Source organism: Fringilla coelebs (assembly GCF_963513975.1).
Source record: "Fringilla coelebs genome assembly, chromosome: 3".
Classification (NCBI taxonomy): Eukaryota; Metazoa; Chordata; class Aves; order Passeriformes; family Fringillidae; genus Fringilla; species Fringilla coelebs.
In genome coordinates this window covers 7,599,763-7,616,174 of record NC_140030.1, presented here as the reverse complement: position 1 = coordinate 7,616,174, position 16,412 = coordinate 7,599,763, and the positions used below count along the sequence as shown (strand labels likewise).

The 16,412-nt window shown below is 43.3% G+C and overlaps 1 protein-coding gene across 2 annotated transcripts in view; it reads left to right on the top strand.

Moving 5' to 3' along the window:
* Positions 1 to 16,412, top strand: part of EVA1A (eva-1 homolog A, regulator of programmed cell death) — a gene marked incomplete at its 5' end in the record, with an annotated part of 201,876 nt that overhangs the window by 56,752 nt on the left and 128,712 nt on the right. For both annotated transcript variants that reach the window (XM_084201574.1, XM_084201575.1), the window contains one exon: positions 9,600 to 9,723. In XM_084201574.1, coding sequence (XP_084057700.1) covers positions 9,600 to 9,723 — 124 coding nt within the window. The remainder of the gene's footprint in view (positions 1 to 9,599; positions 9,724 to 16,412) is intronic.

Below are 16,412 nucleotides of genomic sequence, written 5' to 3'. Positions count from 1 at the left end.
AAACTTGTAACATCCCCCAGTAGTTAATCAGCTCTGACCATGTGTGTAGGGAAAGTTGTCTCTGTGTATTGTCCCAAGAGCACGTGTGACGTCAGCAAATCAAAGGATTATTTGGAAGGTGCCAGTGTTACTCAACTCTCAGTAGGAACAACTAAAATTAGAAACATGAGTTGGCTGATGTTGAGATGAACAGGGTCTGCTCCTGGGTATTGAAGCAAGCACAAGTTTTTCCAAGTGCCAGATTTGGGACTGTGAAAACTTTTGGGCAAAGCTCTCAGTCATCCAGTATGTTTATGGCTTAGAATCAATAATAACTCATAATAAAAATTTATAACAGACTAGATTAATGAACCTACAGGGTTAGTGAGTAATTTCTTTTATAATTTGGCTAAAGGCCAGAGTTTTCCACATCACTTCTCCCTCTTGCATCCAGGGTTTTTAAGAGACATTTACAGTATTTTTTAAAAAGTTGATGTGAGTGCTTTGGCTTCCAAATGCCAGTGGTAAGTTCTCAAGAATTTGCACAAGGTTGGTGTTTGGCTGTAGTGTAACCCTTAAGCTGACAGATTTGAACTTGCCCTCATGACACTTCCCCTGCACAGTAAGGGACAGAGCTGTAGTATGGGAGGACGTGGTCCTTATCAGTGGAAGATTTTCCCAGATATGATAACAAAAATTCATAATGAAACAGATGAGAGGCAGTTGTGTTGTTTAGGGTGGGAGAACACAGAGAGAAAGCTCTGGCAGAGGCTAGCCTTCACTTCTTTTATTGATTTACTGAAAAATTTACTTGCAACATTTCATTTACTAAGGTGATTGATAGCTCTGAGCATCGCCTGAACCCTTGTGGGTGAGTGGCCCACTTAAGGCATCTGGAAGAACTTGAGAAGAGGGAAGATATTACCCTAGGGTTTCCATTTCATGGTTTTATGTGTAGGAGGGATTGAAAATAAATCCTTACCTGCCTCTCTTAGCTTTTTATGTCCTCAGACCTGTTCCCCATTAGCTTTGCCTTCAATATTTAGGTGGCTTGTAATTCCCAATCCCTGTTTATCAGAGCGAGAACTGTGTTCCCTGTAGGTAGTCCTGCAGGAGATCCCTTGTGCAGTACATTTCTTACATGACTGAGACTAAAACACTGTTGTTAACCCATTTTGGGGGATGCAGATTTGCTGGGAAAGCAGCTGACATTCTCTCTTCTGCCACAAATTTCTTGGGACACCTTTGGCAAGTTCCTGAACCTTTTTGGAGGAGACTCACAGCCTCTTTGGTGCCCCCAGATGTGGCTTTGATCCCTCCATGATTTGTGGTTGCTCAGGGTAGGATGAGTCCAAATGCCAGAGATGAATCTCATCTTCTCTCAGTTCTGGAGGGGGTGAGGCCTCTCTGAGGGATAAGCCAGGAACTCCACAAGCTGAATGGCAAGCTGCCTGCAGCTCACTGGTAGGAAATGCATGTGTGTAGGAAAACTGGAAGGCTGTAGACAAGGAAATTGTGTGTATTTTTGTGGTTTTGCAAGTCCGATATATGGCTGCTACAGGCAGGACAAATTGTGTGCATATTCTGGTTGTCAGTAATTGGAAAAGTCAGCCAAACCAAACCCTTCATAACTATGTATATAAAATCACTGTGTCTAATCAAACCCATGACTGTATAAATTTGCTGCTTCTCTGGCGAGTGGTCTGGAGGGAGTGTGAGGAGCATTTATGAACTGTGCCCTGCAAACACTAGCTGTGCATGTAAACTCCCATTCACAATCTCTCTCCACTGTAAATGTTCAGTTCAGATACTGTTTCTATGTTAAAAAGGGAAAAGAAGGAGTTGATTACTCTGAGAGAACCACTACTAATTCAGCTTTATGTGATTGGCTGCCAGGATTCCTTGCTTTAGTCACTTGTTTTGTTTGCAGACCACCTGGGAGAGTATGTATGAGACATTAGGGCAGTGACCCAGTGACCCCAGGCTACACATTTCTGTTGTTCTAACACTGTAATGTCAGACTCAGTGGGAGATTTCCAAATGCACAAAGCATTTGGACATTCATAGAATCATCACGGATTCATAGAATGGTCTGAGTGGGAAGGGACCTTAAAGCTCATCTTGTTCCAACCCCCTGCCATGTGCAGGGACACCTTCCACTAGATCAGGTTGCCCAAAGCCCCATCTAATCTGGCCTTGAACACTTCCAGGGATGGGACAGCCAGAACTGGGCAGTCTGTTCCAGTGCCTCACCACCCTCTGAGTAAAGAATTTCTTCCTAATATCTAATCTAAATTTACCCTTCTTCACCTCAAGGCCTTTCCCCCTTGTTGTATGACTACACACCCTTTTTGTAAGCCTCTTGTGAGCCCCTTTTATGTACTGGAAGGCTGAATTCTGGACCAGTGTTTCTGATGCCTCTTGTTTTCAGCAATGAAACACTTGAGATCTGTACAGAAGAATGTATAATGGTTGGCTAAAATTATTGCTTATTACCAGAAAACTGTATTACTCTTTACAGCTGATTATCTGCAATTTTCTCATTTTGATAAATTGGCAGAAAACAAAACCATAGTTTATTTGTAAGGAAAACAAAAAACCCTGGAGAGCCACTTAATTTGTTGTGCTTCTGCCCCCTGATATTTACCAAAGACATTGAGGACTAATTTCTCTCTTCATATGCACAGGTACTGAAATCAGCAGATAGATGCTCTTCCAAGGGCAATATTTTGCTGTGTCACTTGTTTCCCCAAGAGGAGCTGCGCTTAGAAGGTGCTCTGGAGCTGAATCCCAACTCTCCTTAGAAAGATTAGCTAATCTGGGGAGGGCCTGTGGGCATGGCCTGTGCCCTGTGTCTCTTTCAACACTCTCCAGGACAACCGGACCTTGGTGACAAGGATCACTAGTGCTGCTGATGTGGTATTTCCTTTTGTCCTTTGGGTGAGAGACAGGACAACTTTGTCTGCCACCATCTGCTATCGCTTCAGCAGCCCGGCAAAAGGGAGCAGATTCCTTGCACGCTGACCCCAGGATTCCCTGAACTCTTCCTCCCACTTTTTTTTTTTTTTTCATTTTCATCCACCAGGAAGGTTTCTGTGAAATCAAAAAAAAAAAAAGATGAGACAAACTTTCCAGAAATGGCTCTCAAAGCACAGGCCAGCTGTTGATCGCAAAAAGAGAAGGCTCTTTTGATGCTTTTTCCAAAGTGGATTTTGTTTTCCCCAGTTATTCGGGATTAAAGGTAAAATACCAAGTAAAAGGAAACATTCCCAACTGCTCCAGATTTCTTGGCAGGACAAGGACAATGGTTCCTGACATGTCCAGTCACCAGATATTACAGGGTCCCACTGATGTCACAGCCCTAAGTGGCCTCAACAGGAATAAAAACATGCCCTTTCTCATTACTCTGAACATCTAGAAGGTGATGATGGTCAGGGGGAAAGAAGGAAGAAATTGGTAGAAAGGAAGAATAATGGTCACCAGTACCACTGGGAGGAGAACCCATTGTTATATTGAATATTAGAACTCCACAGTTTCTAGGCAGTTTGAACAAGGAAGATTTCAGTCTCAAAAATGTCAGTGAACTAAAGAGCGGTGTGGGCAACTCTTTTTCAGACCATATTAATTACTTTGCAGAGGTTGGTGAGCAGTGAACTCAAGGTCCAGAAGAGTTTTCTGCACTGCCAAAGCTGCTGTTAAAAATCACATAACCAGTGCTATTTCATTCATGAATCTTGCCTAAGCTGAAATAAAACTCTCTGGCAAGTGGCTCCTCCAGCTAGTTATTTGCAAGTAGAACTGTTGGATGCAGAGGTCACAGACAATCTCTAAATTGCTGTGTCTGTGAAATCTTTGGCACGACTGAAGTAGCTCATCAGAGCAGAGTGATTATGTCCTGCAGGAGAGGAGGCACTGGAGGCAGAGGTGGCCAGTGCAGCCTGTCTCCCTGATGAGGCAGGACTACTCCCCAGGGTGTAAGCCTCCTAATGCTTTGTTTACTCTAAATTTAAACTTTCTGAGTCATGGGGCTTCCATCATTGCCACTAAGACCCTGCTTGACAGTGTAATGGTTTGCTCCCAGGGTTTTTTTTTTCAACTTTGTGTTTTAAGCTTTCCCTTTCTTTAATCCCATGACTTTTGGTTATGCATCCTTTTGTATTTCTTTAGCTTAGACCTCCTCTCCCTTTGAAGTTGACCCTGCATACAGATTAAGTTTCCTACTGTTAGGAAATGTAGGTAATGTTAATTAGGTGATATTTGTAATGCAGCTTTTATCAGGTCCTTCTATTTGATGAACATGTTGCTGCTCTTTGTGAATTGCTGTTTCTGGGCTCTTTCAAGGCCCTGCCAGAGGAGCACTGGTGAATCCTGCTGGTGTTTTAACATCCCAGCCCACTGCTGTCTGCTCTACTGTCCTGCTGGCATTAACTACCCCCATAGCAGAGCTGGTGACAGGGAATGCATGCCCAGTTTTCAGTCCTTTATTTCACAGTCTGGTATGTTCATGTGAATCACCAAACATGTGGGCATAGTTCCCTCCTGCTGACTCTGCTGTGAGCACAGCAAAGTCCATGGGAGAGTGATAAGAGTTAGTACAGCACTAAAACCTGCTATAGACCAAGATTCAGGGCCTTGATCTCTTCTTCAAGTGATACACACATGGAATGCAGTAATTTGGGCAAAGCTGAACTAGTTTCTAGTGGAGAAGGCTGGGAAGGTGGCTCAGTGAAGCCATAGGCAGCATGGATTTCACTTCCTCATGTAGTCTGTGCTTCCCTGTAGCTGGTTCTTGGAAAATCTTCTTCCATGGACTTCAGTAATTTGCATGAATGGAGATGAATGTTCAGTGTTCAGAAACAGGACCTGTAAATAAGTTTTCAGCTTGAAAGCACTAAGTTTATAGCATGTTTTAAAGTATTACCAGTGTGCAAGGATACATAAAAGAGTATCAAAATTCAAATGAAATGTGACATGAAGCTATTATGAATGCACTGTGCTGTAGGGAGAGTTCATGCTGCTTTGTTTGTTGTATTTACTTATTCCCATTACAAAAACTCTGAAGGGACACCAATATAAGTGTTGGTGTAACTCTACCATAATGTCCATGCCTGGACTGAATTTGACCTAAAAATACTTAAAGTTACTTGTATCTTGCATAAATTTCTTAATACAAAGCTATGTGTCTTTGCACATGGTTGTGATACATTCATGCAGCTTGCTCTGTGAGTTACTCTCCCCAGCAACACACAGTTTGGGCAATTATTTAGTAGGGCTCCTCTCTGTAATTTCATGCATGACTGACATGCCCTGCAGTCATCCTTATGGTCCTTTGAAGATGGAGGCTGTACAGGGAGCAGCCCTGTGGCAAAGCCCTTGTTCCCTTTGAGTTTCGCCATTGGCTTCTATGGGCCCAAAGTTTCACCCTGTGTGCTGAATCTCTGAACTGCTCTGAGGGACCAAGAACTGAGATAAGTTTAATTGCCTTGGGTGTTAAACTCAGCTGTGGTTTATTTTAAGCGTGCAGTGGAAGCACTTCTTGAAGAGTGATTTGAAGAGACAGACTAAAAACGAGCATACCCCTGGGAATGGCTGGGGATGGCCTCCTTGCAGAGCTCACATCCAGCTCCTCATTTAAAAGGTTGTTATCTAATGAGCACAAGCAATTACTTAGCTAATGAGCACAACAAAATGAGCACGAGAATGCTGTTTCATCTGCAGTGGCTACTTGAAAGACATGATTTTGAGCTTGAGGCTGCCCTTGCTTTAAGACCCAGGTCACCGCAGGGAGATTAATCCAGGGCATAAATCACAGGGGTTAGATTAGTGTTTGTTTTACTTGAATTCACTTTTCTTGCTCTCTTATCTCCTCTAAATCTTGCAGCTTCTTAGCTTAGTCATGAACCAGGGAGTGGAATGGGTTTCAACAGCCACAGTTTCCCTCCTGAGCACTGGCTGTCAGCCCTCAGGCCTGATTTACCACTGTAACACAATTATAAAATGGCACAGTGCAATTAATGTGTCTTCCCTCCCCTTTCATGCCAGACAGGAATTCCTGAATTCCTCCTCCACCTTCCTCAGTTGGAGTGATTGCTTCACTCAGTTGGAGTGATTGCTATAATATAATCTAAACTGAGGTGACTTTATTTGGCTTTAGTCAGGGATCTACCAGAGTTGGAGGCGTAAGGAGCTGGTTGTACTTCCCAGTTAGGGACAGTTCTGTGAGCCTCTTGCTGTTCCTGTGCAAATCTACATTGTCTGTGGACCTCTTTCTGGCTGGTTTTGTGGTCATGTTTTCCCACCTTTTCAGCTGACAGTGGCAACCAGAGCAGCAAGGAAAACATAGTGCCTACATTTTTCCATCCATTGAGCAAAAACCATGAGAGCTCAAGACATTCCCTCACTACCAAGTGAACTCCCAATTTTTCTGCTGTCAGTCTACCTGATCATCTGCAAATACTTCAGAAAAATCATCTGACATCTGCCAGAGCTCTGATACTGCCTAGATGTATGATTTTTGAGAGTAAGGCCAGAAAGCCAAGGTCTTGGCTTCTGGTAAACACCAGAACCTCTGGACCTGCAGGGAGCTGTACCTTTGGAGGATCTCATGATCACACATGTTCTGCACAGTGTTTAAGAAGATGCTGGTACATAGCACATACTGATGAAAGCAGTGGGAAAGAAAATTTCTGTGCATGCAAGGATAGTTAAAAGTTATATGTGCAAGTTTTTAAGTTAACATTAAAACTGGTGTAACAACATTTTTTAAAATTTTTAATCAAGAAAATGCACCGTCAACTAGAAGTAATTTTCCCTGCATTTTTTCCTGATGTATTTCACTAAGGATTGAACATATATATTTTTTAATTTTACTTTTTATTGATATGTTTCATTGTTCATGAGACATTACTCAAACTGTGTACAGGGAATCAGAAATCTTAATTGTTTTTTTAGATTTCCAGGAAAAAATGTTGCCCTTTGGGGGGAGGTAAAATGGAGTTACATGAATGAAAAGGAAATATTGATTTCTTTCCCCCCGTGAAACTTTTCAGAATCATGGCTATTGTCAAATTAAATTGGAACTGTAGCTAAACACTATAACAAATTAGTAAATGGCATATTGAGACCCAAGAAACCTTCACTTTTTTCTATGCTCTCACAACGGCAGGGATGACTTTTGCTCCTTAATTTAGTTACAAATTTCTCCCTAAGGCTTTGTTTTTTGCTGCCCTGTTCTACCCTTTGCATACCACAGGAAGTAAACTCAGGAGGTTTCATTTATGTGGAATACAAGGAATAAGCCAGAGCTGCCAAAAGTTAGAGCAGAGCCAAGACAAAGTGGCACTACCTGAAGGCTGCCCATGTCCATGGTTCTCTGAGGTCAGTGAATTGTTGTCTTTGTTCCTGATGCTTTGTTCCAGATGAACAAGTGCTGCTGAGGTATCTCAGCTGAGGTTTTCAAACTTGTTTTCTTGTTGGCCTAACTCAGTCTCTGCTCCTGAGAAAACCCAGAGAGGTTTTCCAGCTGGTTTTAACAGCAGCCATGACACAATTCTGAAGGCTCTTGAAATGCTCACCCATCTGCTGTGAACAGGTTTGTAGTTCAAAACCCAAGCCTGCTGCCTCTGAGGGAAGAAAGCTTCCCTAGAAGGAAAGGAAACATTTGGAGTCCTGCTTCTTTTCCCTTGCTCAATATTCTTAGTTCTAGTTTTATAGAAGCATGGCTGTCCAGTAGCAGAAAATCCTTTCAGGTGCACAATGATTTGAAGAGAGTTTCTTTCCATATGTGTAGCCCTCCAGAACTGTTTCAGTTGTTCTTTGCTTTTTGAGATGAAAAGAGTTATCTGTGCTGGATCCTCGCTTAAATTCCTTTGCAACTCACTGGATTTTGCATTAAATTAAATTTCACATGCTGAGTGAGCAGCCAACCCTTATGAGCCTAGAGGAAAGAATATGCTCTTTCTATGCATTTTAATGTGATGGTCAAGCTAGGGCTAATGCTCCCAGGCACCTCCTTCAGTGTGCACCTCCTTTCAGCCTTTCCATCCTAAATCCTGTATTTTTAAATTAAATGCCTACATTTTATTACTTTTGTAAGTGGAAAACAACAGCATATGTTCTCTGCCTGCTAGAAAAGGCCTGGATTGTTTTGGTTTGAACTTTAAATAAAGGTCAGACTTGAGGCAGGCATGAATTCTTGCATGTGTCAGCCCAAAAGGTGAAAGCTGTAGGAAGTTATGAGCAACTGCAAATGAGGCAGCTTCAAATTGCACTTGAAACTGGAACAGCTGTTGTTCAAAGCATGACATTCAGAGTTATAATGCTAAAGATTCTATATATTACATTCAGAGAAAACTCAAAAATAAAAAGTACTCACTGAAGCAGAGAGAAAATTGGTTTGGGTGGCACATGGTTGAGCAGGAACAGCCTTTATGTTAATGGCACAGGGAGAGATTGTGGGAAAGCCCAAATATCGAGGTGGGTGTAAGAAAAGTGAACAGAGAGAAGACAAAAGAGACCAGGGGAGCCTAGGGGAATTTCTGAGGAAGGATTTTCCAGTGCCTCCTTGCAAGTGAAAATTAATTGTTTTGGGGCTGGAATTCACAGCTCTGTATCACAGGGACTTAACGAGGCTGGTGGATTACCTCGCTCTGTGGTCTCAAAATGCTCTGACAGGTTCATGTGTGTCAGGCAAACATTATGGTAATTTTAGTGCTTTAGGGGCTCTACAGGAGTACATAAATACCACCCTAGCCCTCCAGCTGAATTTAAAACTTAATTACTGCCCCACTCAATAATATTCTCCCCCCCACCACTGCTTTAGAGGATCACAGGGTTAAAAGAAATCATTAATCTTCCTTAATGAAGCTATTTTCTAGCAGGAGACAGAATGTCTTGCCCCTGAGGATTCTGAGATGGAGTTTTTGTGAGTGTTATGAATGGGGAGTGGGGAGCAAGTGCTAGAGGAAAAGCAGAAAAGGGGGTAGGACCCAAAATGCCAGTAGTGGGAGAACCCCCTGACTCACAGCCCCTTCCTGAGTTTAGCTAAAAGAATGTAATAATCATGGGGGAAGAGGAATGAGCCCTATTAAAAACTGACTAAGTTGGATGTTTAAGTGTTCCCTCCACAACTACTAATTATTGGAATACCAGCAATTTATATGTCTATATATTTACCAGCTTTTATATAACTGAGACAAGAGCTGTCTTGAAATTATGTATCTCCAGAGAAACTAAAGCAGATTGGTGGTGGCAGAGTTCAAGTCTTTACTTTTAACTGTCAAGGTGGATCCATGTCCTCAAAGATGCTTTTCCTGGGATTATACTGATTAAATGGCATGCAAGTGTTTCAAAATTTCTGTGACCATCCCAGTGCAAATCCTTCCTTTTGCACCCATGCAAGGGGATGAAAACCTGCTCTTAAAACAGTGCAAGGAGCGCTGAGTCTGTGGCTCCTGTGGTACCCACGGTGTCGGGCACCATCGCCCGCCTCCGGCCAGGGCTGCTTGTGGAGGCAAGGACGGCCTTCCCTTCCTGCAGGTTGTTTCTGTTTGATGTTCCCTTTATCGGGGACACTGAAGTGCTTTTGTTTCTCTGTTTCTGGTGCCTATCCCCGGCTGCAGAAGATGCTGGACGAGTGCCAGGACAGGCGGAGCTGCCAGTTCCTCGTCAACAGCCGGCTCTTTGGGACGGACCCCTGCCCCGGGACCGGCAAGTACCTCCTCGTGTGGTACAAGTGCAGGCCAAGTAAGTATTTCTCTATCAAATCTCTTTGTTCTGTTGAGACCAAAGCATTTTTGTACTTAATACTCACCAGAGACGTCTTCTAGGACTTCTTTTCCCTTCCACCTCTATTTTCAGTGTAAGATAACTCCCAGTGTGGAGCATTTCCCCCTCGCTTGCTGCCTTGCTGGGATGCTCCTGCTCTGGCTCCTTCCTGCTTGCCAGCAGCCCGAGCTTCTGCCGGTGCCAGTGCCAGCCCTTGCCAGCCCTCAGCTCATGGTGTCAGTGATGGGGGGGTTCCTCCTGATCCTCCCTGCAGCTGCCCTCCTGTCCTGGGGGGTAGAGGGACTCGTCCCCTCTCTGCTGGCCCCTCCAGGGCAGCGGGAGCTCCTTGCCTGGCCCTCAGAGCTGGGCCCTCAGCAGGCCCTGGTGGGGGTGGTGTGGCAGGAACCTCTCCTGCCCACGCCGTGCCAGAAGCCAACTTTTGATTGCTCCCAGATCAGGCTGGGAAATGTTACCCTGTGTTCTGCACGATCTCATTAGCTGTGTTTAAGTTAAATGGGGCTGGATACTGGGGTGCAGTCATGCGTGCTGTGGAGGAGTGAGCCCAGAGCAGCTTTGGCTCAGGACAACCAACACCCTCTTGGCCAATTCCTGGCCCCAGCAGGGGAGTTAGCACAGCCTAGACATAATTCTCCACCAGGGCCTTGGAAGCAGATACATTATTTTGGAGACAGATCAGGTTTGATGTGGACAAACTGTGCCCACTGATGTCAGCTGGAGAAGAGGACCTGTTTTTATTTGAGCACAGGTCTGATAGAGGAGCATCTGAGGGAGCTGGGGGTGCTTGGCCTGGAAAAAGGAGGCTCAGAGAGGACCTTATCACTCTACAACCACCTGAAAGGAGGTTGCACCTAGGTGGGGGTCAGCCTCTTCCTCCAAGTAACAGATTATATGACAAGAGAAAACAGATTGGGGATGGAGGTTTAGGTAGGATCTAAAAACTGGGAAAATCTCTTTACTGAAAGGATGGTCAAGCATTGGAACAAGCTGCATTGTTCCACTCTTCCAAGGAAAGTGGTGGAATTACTGTAGTTGGAAGTATTCAAAAGTGTGTAGATGTGGTGCTTAGGGACATGGTTTAGCAGTGGACTTGGCAGTGTTGAGTTAATAGGACTTGGTGATCTTAGAGATCTTTTATAACCTTAATGATTCTATGAATTAACTGGTTATGGCAATTAATCTGGACATGGAATTTCATAACCAGCCTCAAGATTTTTAGATGGCATTACTAACGTGGCCCCAGCATCACAGCAGCGGTATTTTTGGGGAAGAAACAAAATACTGGGAAGTTTTCACAGGAGAGAAAAACAGATCTGACTTCAGAAAAGATTTAAAACAAAAGCAGAAACATTCAGACTGCCAGCAGCAACACAGAAGAAGACTTTTTGCTCCAGCAGGCAGAGACCTGTGCTAATGAAGCAAGGGGGTCTGGCCAGATCTCTGTGGAATTCAAATCAGAAGTAGGTAATGAAGCACCTGCATTTGTTGTGGGATTTTCATGGGTGATTGTAACATCCCTTGTTGGGTGAGAAATGCATCTCTGGCAGGGGTGTTCTGACAAGTCTTCCTGAACCTGCAGGGGTTGCATCAAAGCTCACTTGAAAAATCTGACTATTGAGGCCTGTGCTGAACTTCTGAGGTACTTCAGGACCCATCTGTGCATTAATATTTATGGCCTGGCATTCTTTGCTAATTACAGATATCGTAGTAAAGAAGGAGTTTGTCAGTGTGTAGAGTAGGTGATTTTCCTGAAAGAGAGCAGGGAAAGCTGCTTGAAAACATTTCCCCAAAACATTTTTCAGGCAGCTCAAATTTTTCAGAGTGAAACAGTATAATCTGACAGAAATCACTGTTTCTTAGTGATTGGGCAAGCTTTTAATCTGAACCCACTAGATTACTAATAATGTTTGAAATATGTGAGAATTAGTCCAGAGACACCAGGTCATAGTCAGCCTTTCCCTGGTGATTCAGAATGTTAGTTTTGAGTCTCACAAACAGAATCTAGTTGTGAGTTCAATAAGCCTTTCCACCTATCTATAGGGAGAAGGCTAATGAGGGGACTGAGGAATGATGCATTCATAAAATTGGAAATACAGGACAATAAGAAAGTTGGGTGGACTTCTTGGGTTCTTGAGTATTGTTTATGAGCTGTAAGTAAATATATGCTTAAGAGCTGAACCCCAAGACTGTGTTCCTATAGAGTTTTGAGCTTTTCCAGAAAGTGTGAGCACAAAGAATTGTGATCAAAGAGTCCTTGTGAAGAGCTCACTGCCCAGCATAGGATTTGATCATAACTTTAGCAAAAGACAAATAGAAGCTTTTGGATCCTGTTTCTGAATTTGTCTTTCTTAACAGCAGATATAACATAAATACTTTGATAAGAAGCTATTTAAGGTCTGAATTGTCTTGAATTGATAGTGATATCTATTTCTTTTTGTTGCTTATTGAGGGAGCCTGTTATGATCATGTCACTGAAGTAGGTGTTTTGGTTAAGCACCTACCTGGGTAAAATGAGTCTGAATTTTCTTGTATACAGGTGTTAGAGGCACAGTAGGTGTTTTGGTTAAGCACCTACCTGGGTAAAATGAGTCTGAATTTTCTTGTATACAGGTGTTAGAGGCACTTTGGGAAGTGGCTTGCAGACTTTGGACAGGACATCTTTAATATAAAATAGGGATACCCAAATTCTTCTTTTGTCAGAGTCGTGCTGAAGCCTCAGAAGGCCTTTGAACAGAGGTAGTTAGACTAGAAAGAGAAAGACTTCCTTGAAAGAAAGCAAAACTGAAGTTAGTGGCATTTGCTTGTACCTTTGCTGAGGAATTAAGAGATGGTGCAGTCATCCCCTGGAGCCACTGTCACTGCAGTTTTGTCTCCCTGACATTCCCCTGCGTTTGAAATCGAGTGGTTCCGATGCTCGGTGCTCTGTGGGGTTCATGCACAAGGCAAGGTGCTATTTTGGTTTCTCATGGGCAGAATTTCAAGGAGATGGAGGACAGTAAATCAAGCTGAAACCTAAAGACAAAGATTTTTCAGATGGTGGGGCTCTGGGGGGCAGGGCAATGAGAGGATGTCTCCTGTACTCACCCCTCAGAGACTGCTCTTGCTGGAAGCAGGGAAAACTTGTGCAGAGGTGTTGCAGCTCACCTCCTCTAGAAATGAAAATAAATCGTTCAGAGAAGTGCATGCTTAAATAGAAGCAGTGAGAAATAAATTTCCTTGTGTGTTTTTTGGGAAGCCTTGTGCTATTCGTGGTCTCCTCTGATCCAATAGATGGATCTGGGGTCTATTGGACACATGTCTTGCATGTACAGGACTCAGATATGTGCATGGAACTGCTTTAAAGTGTCAGGAGTTTGGGAGTCCTGCAAATTCTCTGTGCCTGTAAATAAATAAATAAATACACTATATGTGTGTACTTTTAATTTTAAAGCTTAGGATGTGTAAGGAGATCAGAAATGATTGATAAAATACTCTGTTCTGTCTCAGTTTGGGGCAAGGGAGATTTACCTACACCTACCAAGTGTCTTGAGGGCCAAGGTCCATCAAAGTGCAGAGAAGCTTAGATTTTACTTTCAGCTAATGTGGTGGTGTTTGATCAAAGTTTGGACTCGATGATCTTGGTCTCTTCCAACCTCAATGATTCTATGGCTTATTTTATTTTTCTATACCATGTGTGCCTTAGTTTCTAATGTGTGCCACCCTTTGGGGGGGTGGTCAGAGGCACAGTACAGGTCTCAGCAGAGCACAGCTTGTGCTTCTTCCCTTGGAGGTGCCTCTGCAAATCCTCCTGCTCTCCACAGCCTCAGCAGAGCCCCTGCAGACTCCCTGCAGCTCAGGGTGGGGATGTGCTGCTGCAGCACTGAAATCTGGTATTGTTCTCTCCTAGTGTAGGTGTAGTTTGCAATTTAGAACTGGCCAGAGATGGTTTCCAGTGGGAAGTCTGGGTATGGCCACCTTGTTTTGGAAGCTAAAAAAGTTGTTGAGAAGGGTGGTCCCACACCAGTGGGCCTCAGTGCCAGGGAATGGGCACATTCAATTTATCAGGGCCAATGATCCACATCCAAAGCACATTGAAGCCTAGGATCAAACCCTGAACACACAGGGGACTTAAATCTCCAGGGTACCTTTCAGGATCGTTAAAAAATTGCACATAAATCCAATTATTTCCCAGGTAACATGCTGATTTGATTTAGACCCATTAAGTGTAATTACCGGGTGGGCTGCAGGAACAGATAATTAGAGGGAATTGACATACTATTTAATTGGGCTAACATGAATTCCCTCTAACTGTAATCTGGATTCACCAATATTATTCAAACAATTCAGTGTTTGTTCATCCCCCTCACTTCAAGACAGAGAACTGTGTAAGATCCTGTGTTATTGTAAGCGAGGAAATATTTGCTCGGTGTGCCAGACTTTCTGGAGGGGCTGTGTGATCTAATCCTGGCTGGGAACAGGATCTGTGGGGCTGCCCAAGTCATGCTGAAGAAATAACTTCAAGTCTCTGCATCCCAGCAATACCACTGCAGCTGATTTTATTTGGTTTGGTCTCTGCTCTGGGCTATTGGACCAGCAGGGATCCATCTGCCCCTGCACAGCAGCTCTTTGCCTGTTGTGGCTTTTTGGTTGTTTGGTTAATTTTTGGCTTTGCTGTTTCAAAAGTATCAATGCTCCTGAACAAAATGGGGACATAAATGTTTGCTCTGCTCTGCAGAGGGAATACTTAGGATGAGATGTGTTGTCTGAGTGGCCATTTCAGGCAGCGCTGTCAAGAAAGGAGATGGCTCTTACCTTATTTTTTTGACTTACTCCATGAGACCCCCACATATGTCTTTCTTTTGTGTCCTCCTTTGCCATTGCCACGCTGTCCTGGATGGAATGATTCCTTCTCAGCTCTGAAGAGCCTAAAGCTGCAGCTTCTCATAAAATGCTACAGTGATATTTTCCTACTTTCTTCTTGGGCAGTTAGTACTTTAGCTTATGACTTCAAGAACTCTGGGAGGGGTAATCTACATCCAATGTTTTGTAAAAAAAATTGTTATTTTTATTTCATTTTAAAATGCTGAGTGAAGCAGCTGGATGTGATAATTGAAGGATGGTGAATATGAAGCTGCTCTGTACTAATCATCTCAGTGATGTAACAAAGTGTAAATCCAAACTTTGCTGCTCTGCCTTCTATTCACAAATGCAAGCCTGAAGCCTTTGAAGTTTCAGAAAGCCTGGATTGTGACCTGGGCTCCAATTTCAGCTCAAATCCCTCTGTAACAATACAAAAACTTATTTGGGAAAGGAACATCAAGGCTCTGAGCAATGTATCTGGGAAGGAAATGTTTGCTGGCAAAGGGTGAAGTGCCAAAAGTTTGCAAGGCATTAGGAGGAGGAAAGGGGATAAGGGAGGTCACTTCGTCCTGGTTTGGAACCTGTAGCTTTGATTTATTGGAAAACCTTTGGGCTGAGAATCAACTGGACACACGTTTTAATTCTGTTCACCATGGATTTGATAAAATGTAAGATAAAAATGTAAGAAGCCAAATTAATTCTTGTGAAAAGTCAATGATTGTTTTTCAAACATGGGAATGACCATCCTGAAGTCCTTACCAAAATCTTACTCAGATGACTTTATTTTTCTTAGCAGCCCTAGGCAGCTTTAACTAGAAAGCAAAAGAATTTAAAAAGCAATTAAGAATTAACCCATTTAGATCACCTTCTGATTAAAGTGTAATCTTCAAATTTCTGCTCTATATCATACAGTGACAGCACTGCCATTCTGTGTCCCAGGAGTGTCTGTCTTATGGTGAAGATGTGCAAGTTTTTTTTGCGAGGGCAAACAGCAGAATGCCATTAGTGTTGCCAGAGCTATTCCAGCTATCAAAGAATGGCGAAGAGTCCTGCTCCATGTTGTGATTTCATGTCTTTTGGTGAAACGGTCAGGTCTGCTCATCAGATTTCAGCTGAATTGGCTGAAAAGTATAGAAAGGACATTTTGGAAGGACCACCTAGGTTTGCAGTGAGTGCTTTTTGTTCATCTTTTAATTTTCCTACAGCCCATTCCTTTAGTATTGACTCTTGTGTGGTCTTTGCCGTTGGCTTTGCTTGCCTAGGGATTGCTTCTTTTCTGTTAAATTCAGTGAACACAGCCTGAAAAGCCACATCTCATCACACATCCTCAAGGCTTGCATTCCCTAGACAGAATTTGTAAAATGCTGTGAGAAGAGCAGGGAGCTATAGAAAGTACAGGGGTTTTGTGGAAGTTTAAGATGAAAGCAAAGAAGGACCTAAAAGTGTTCCTGGCCGCTTTAATGCTGGTGATTGATTTTAGTGCCAGGATAGATTGGTAATTCAGTGGTCATCAACCCTTTCAGAAAAGCATTAATCTCCTTCATCAGACAGGTTTATTGGTGGCAAGAGAAGTTCACTGTATTGTTTGCTGCATTGCTTTTTGGTGGGCCAGGCTTCCCAAAGCAGCATGATGGAGTTGGGGATGTTTAATGGGCACATCCCCCTGGCCCAGCCACTGAGGCAACAGAAGGAGCCTTTTGCCTCCTGCATTCACCAGCTCTCTCTTGCTTATCTGTATTATTTCAAAACTGTTAAGGTGATGCAGGGAGTGGAAATTTATAAGGGCAATAAAACCTCAGGCAGCAACCACT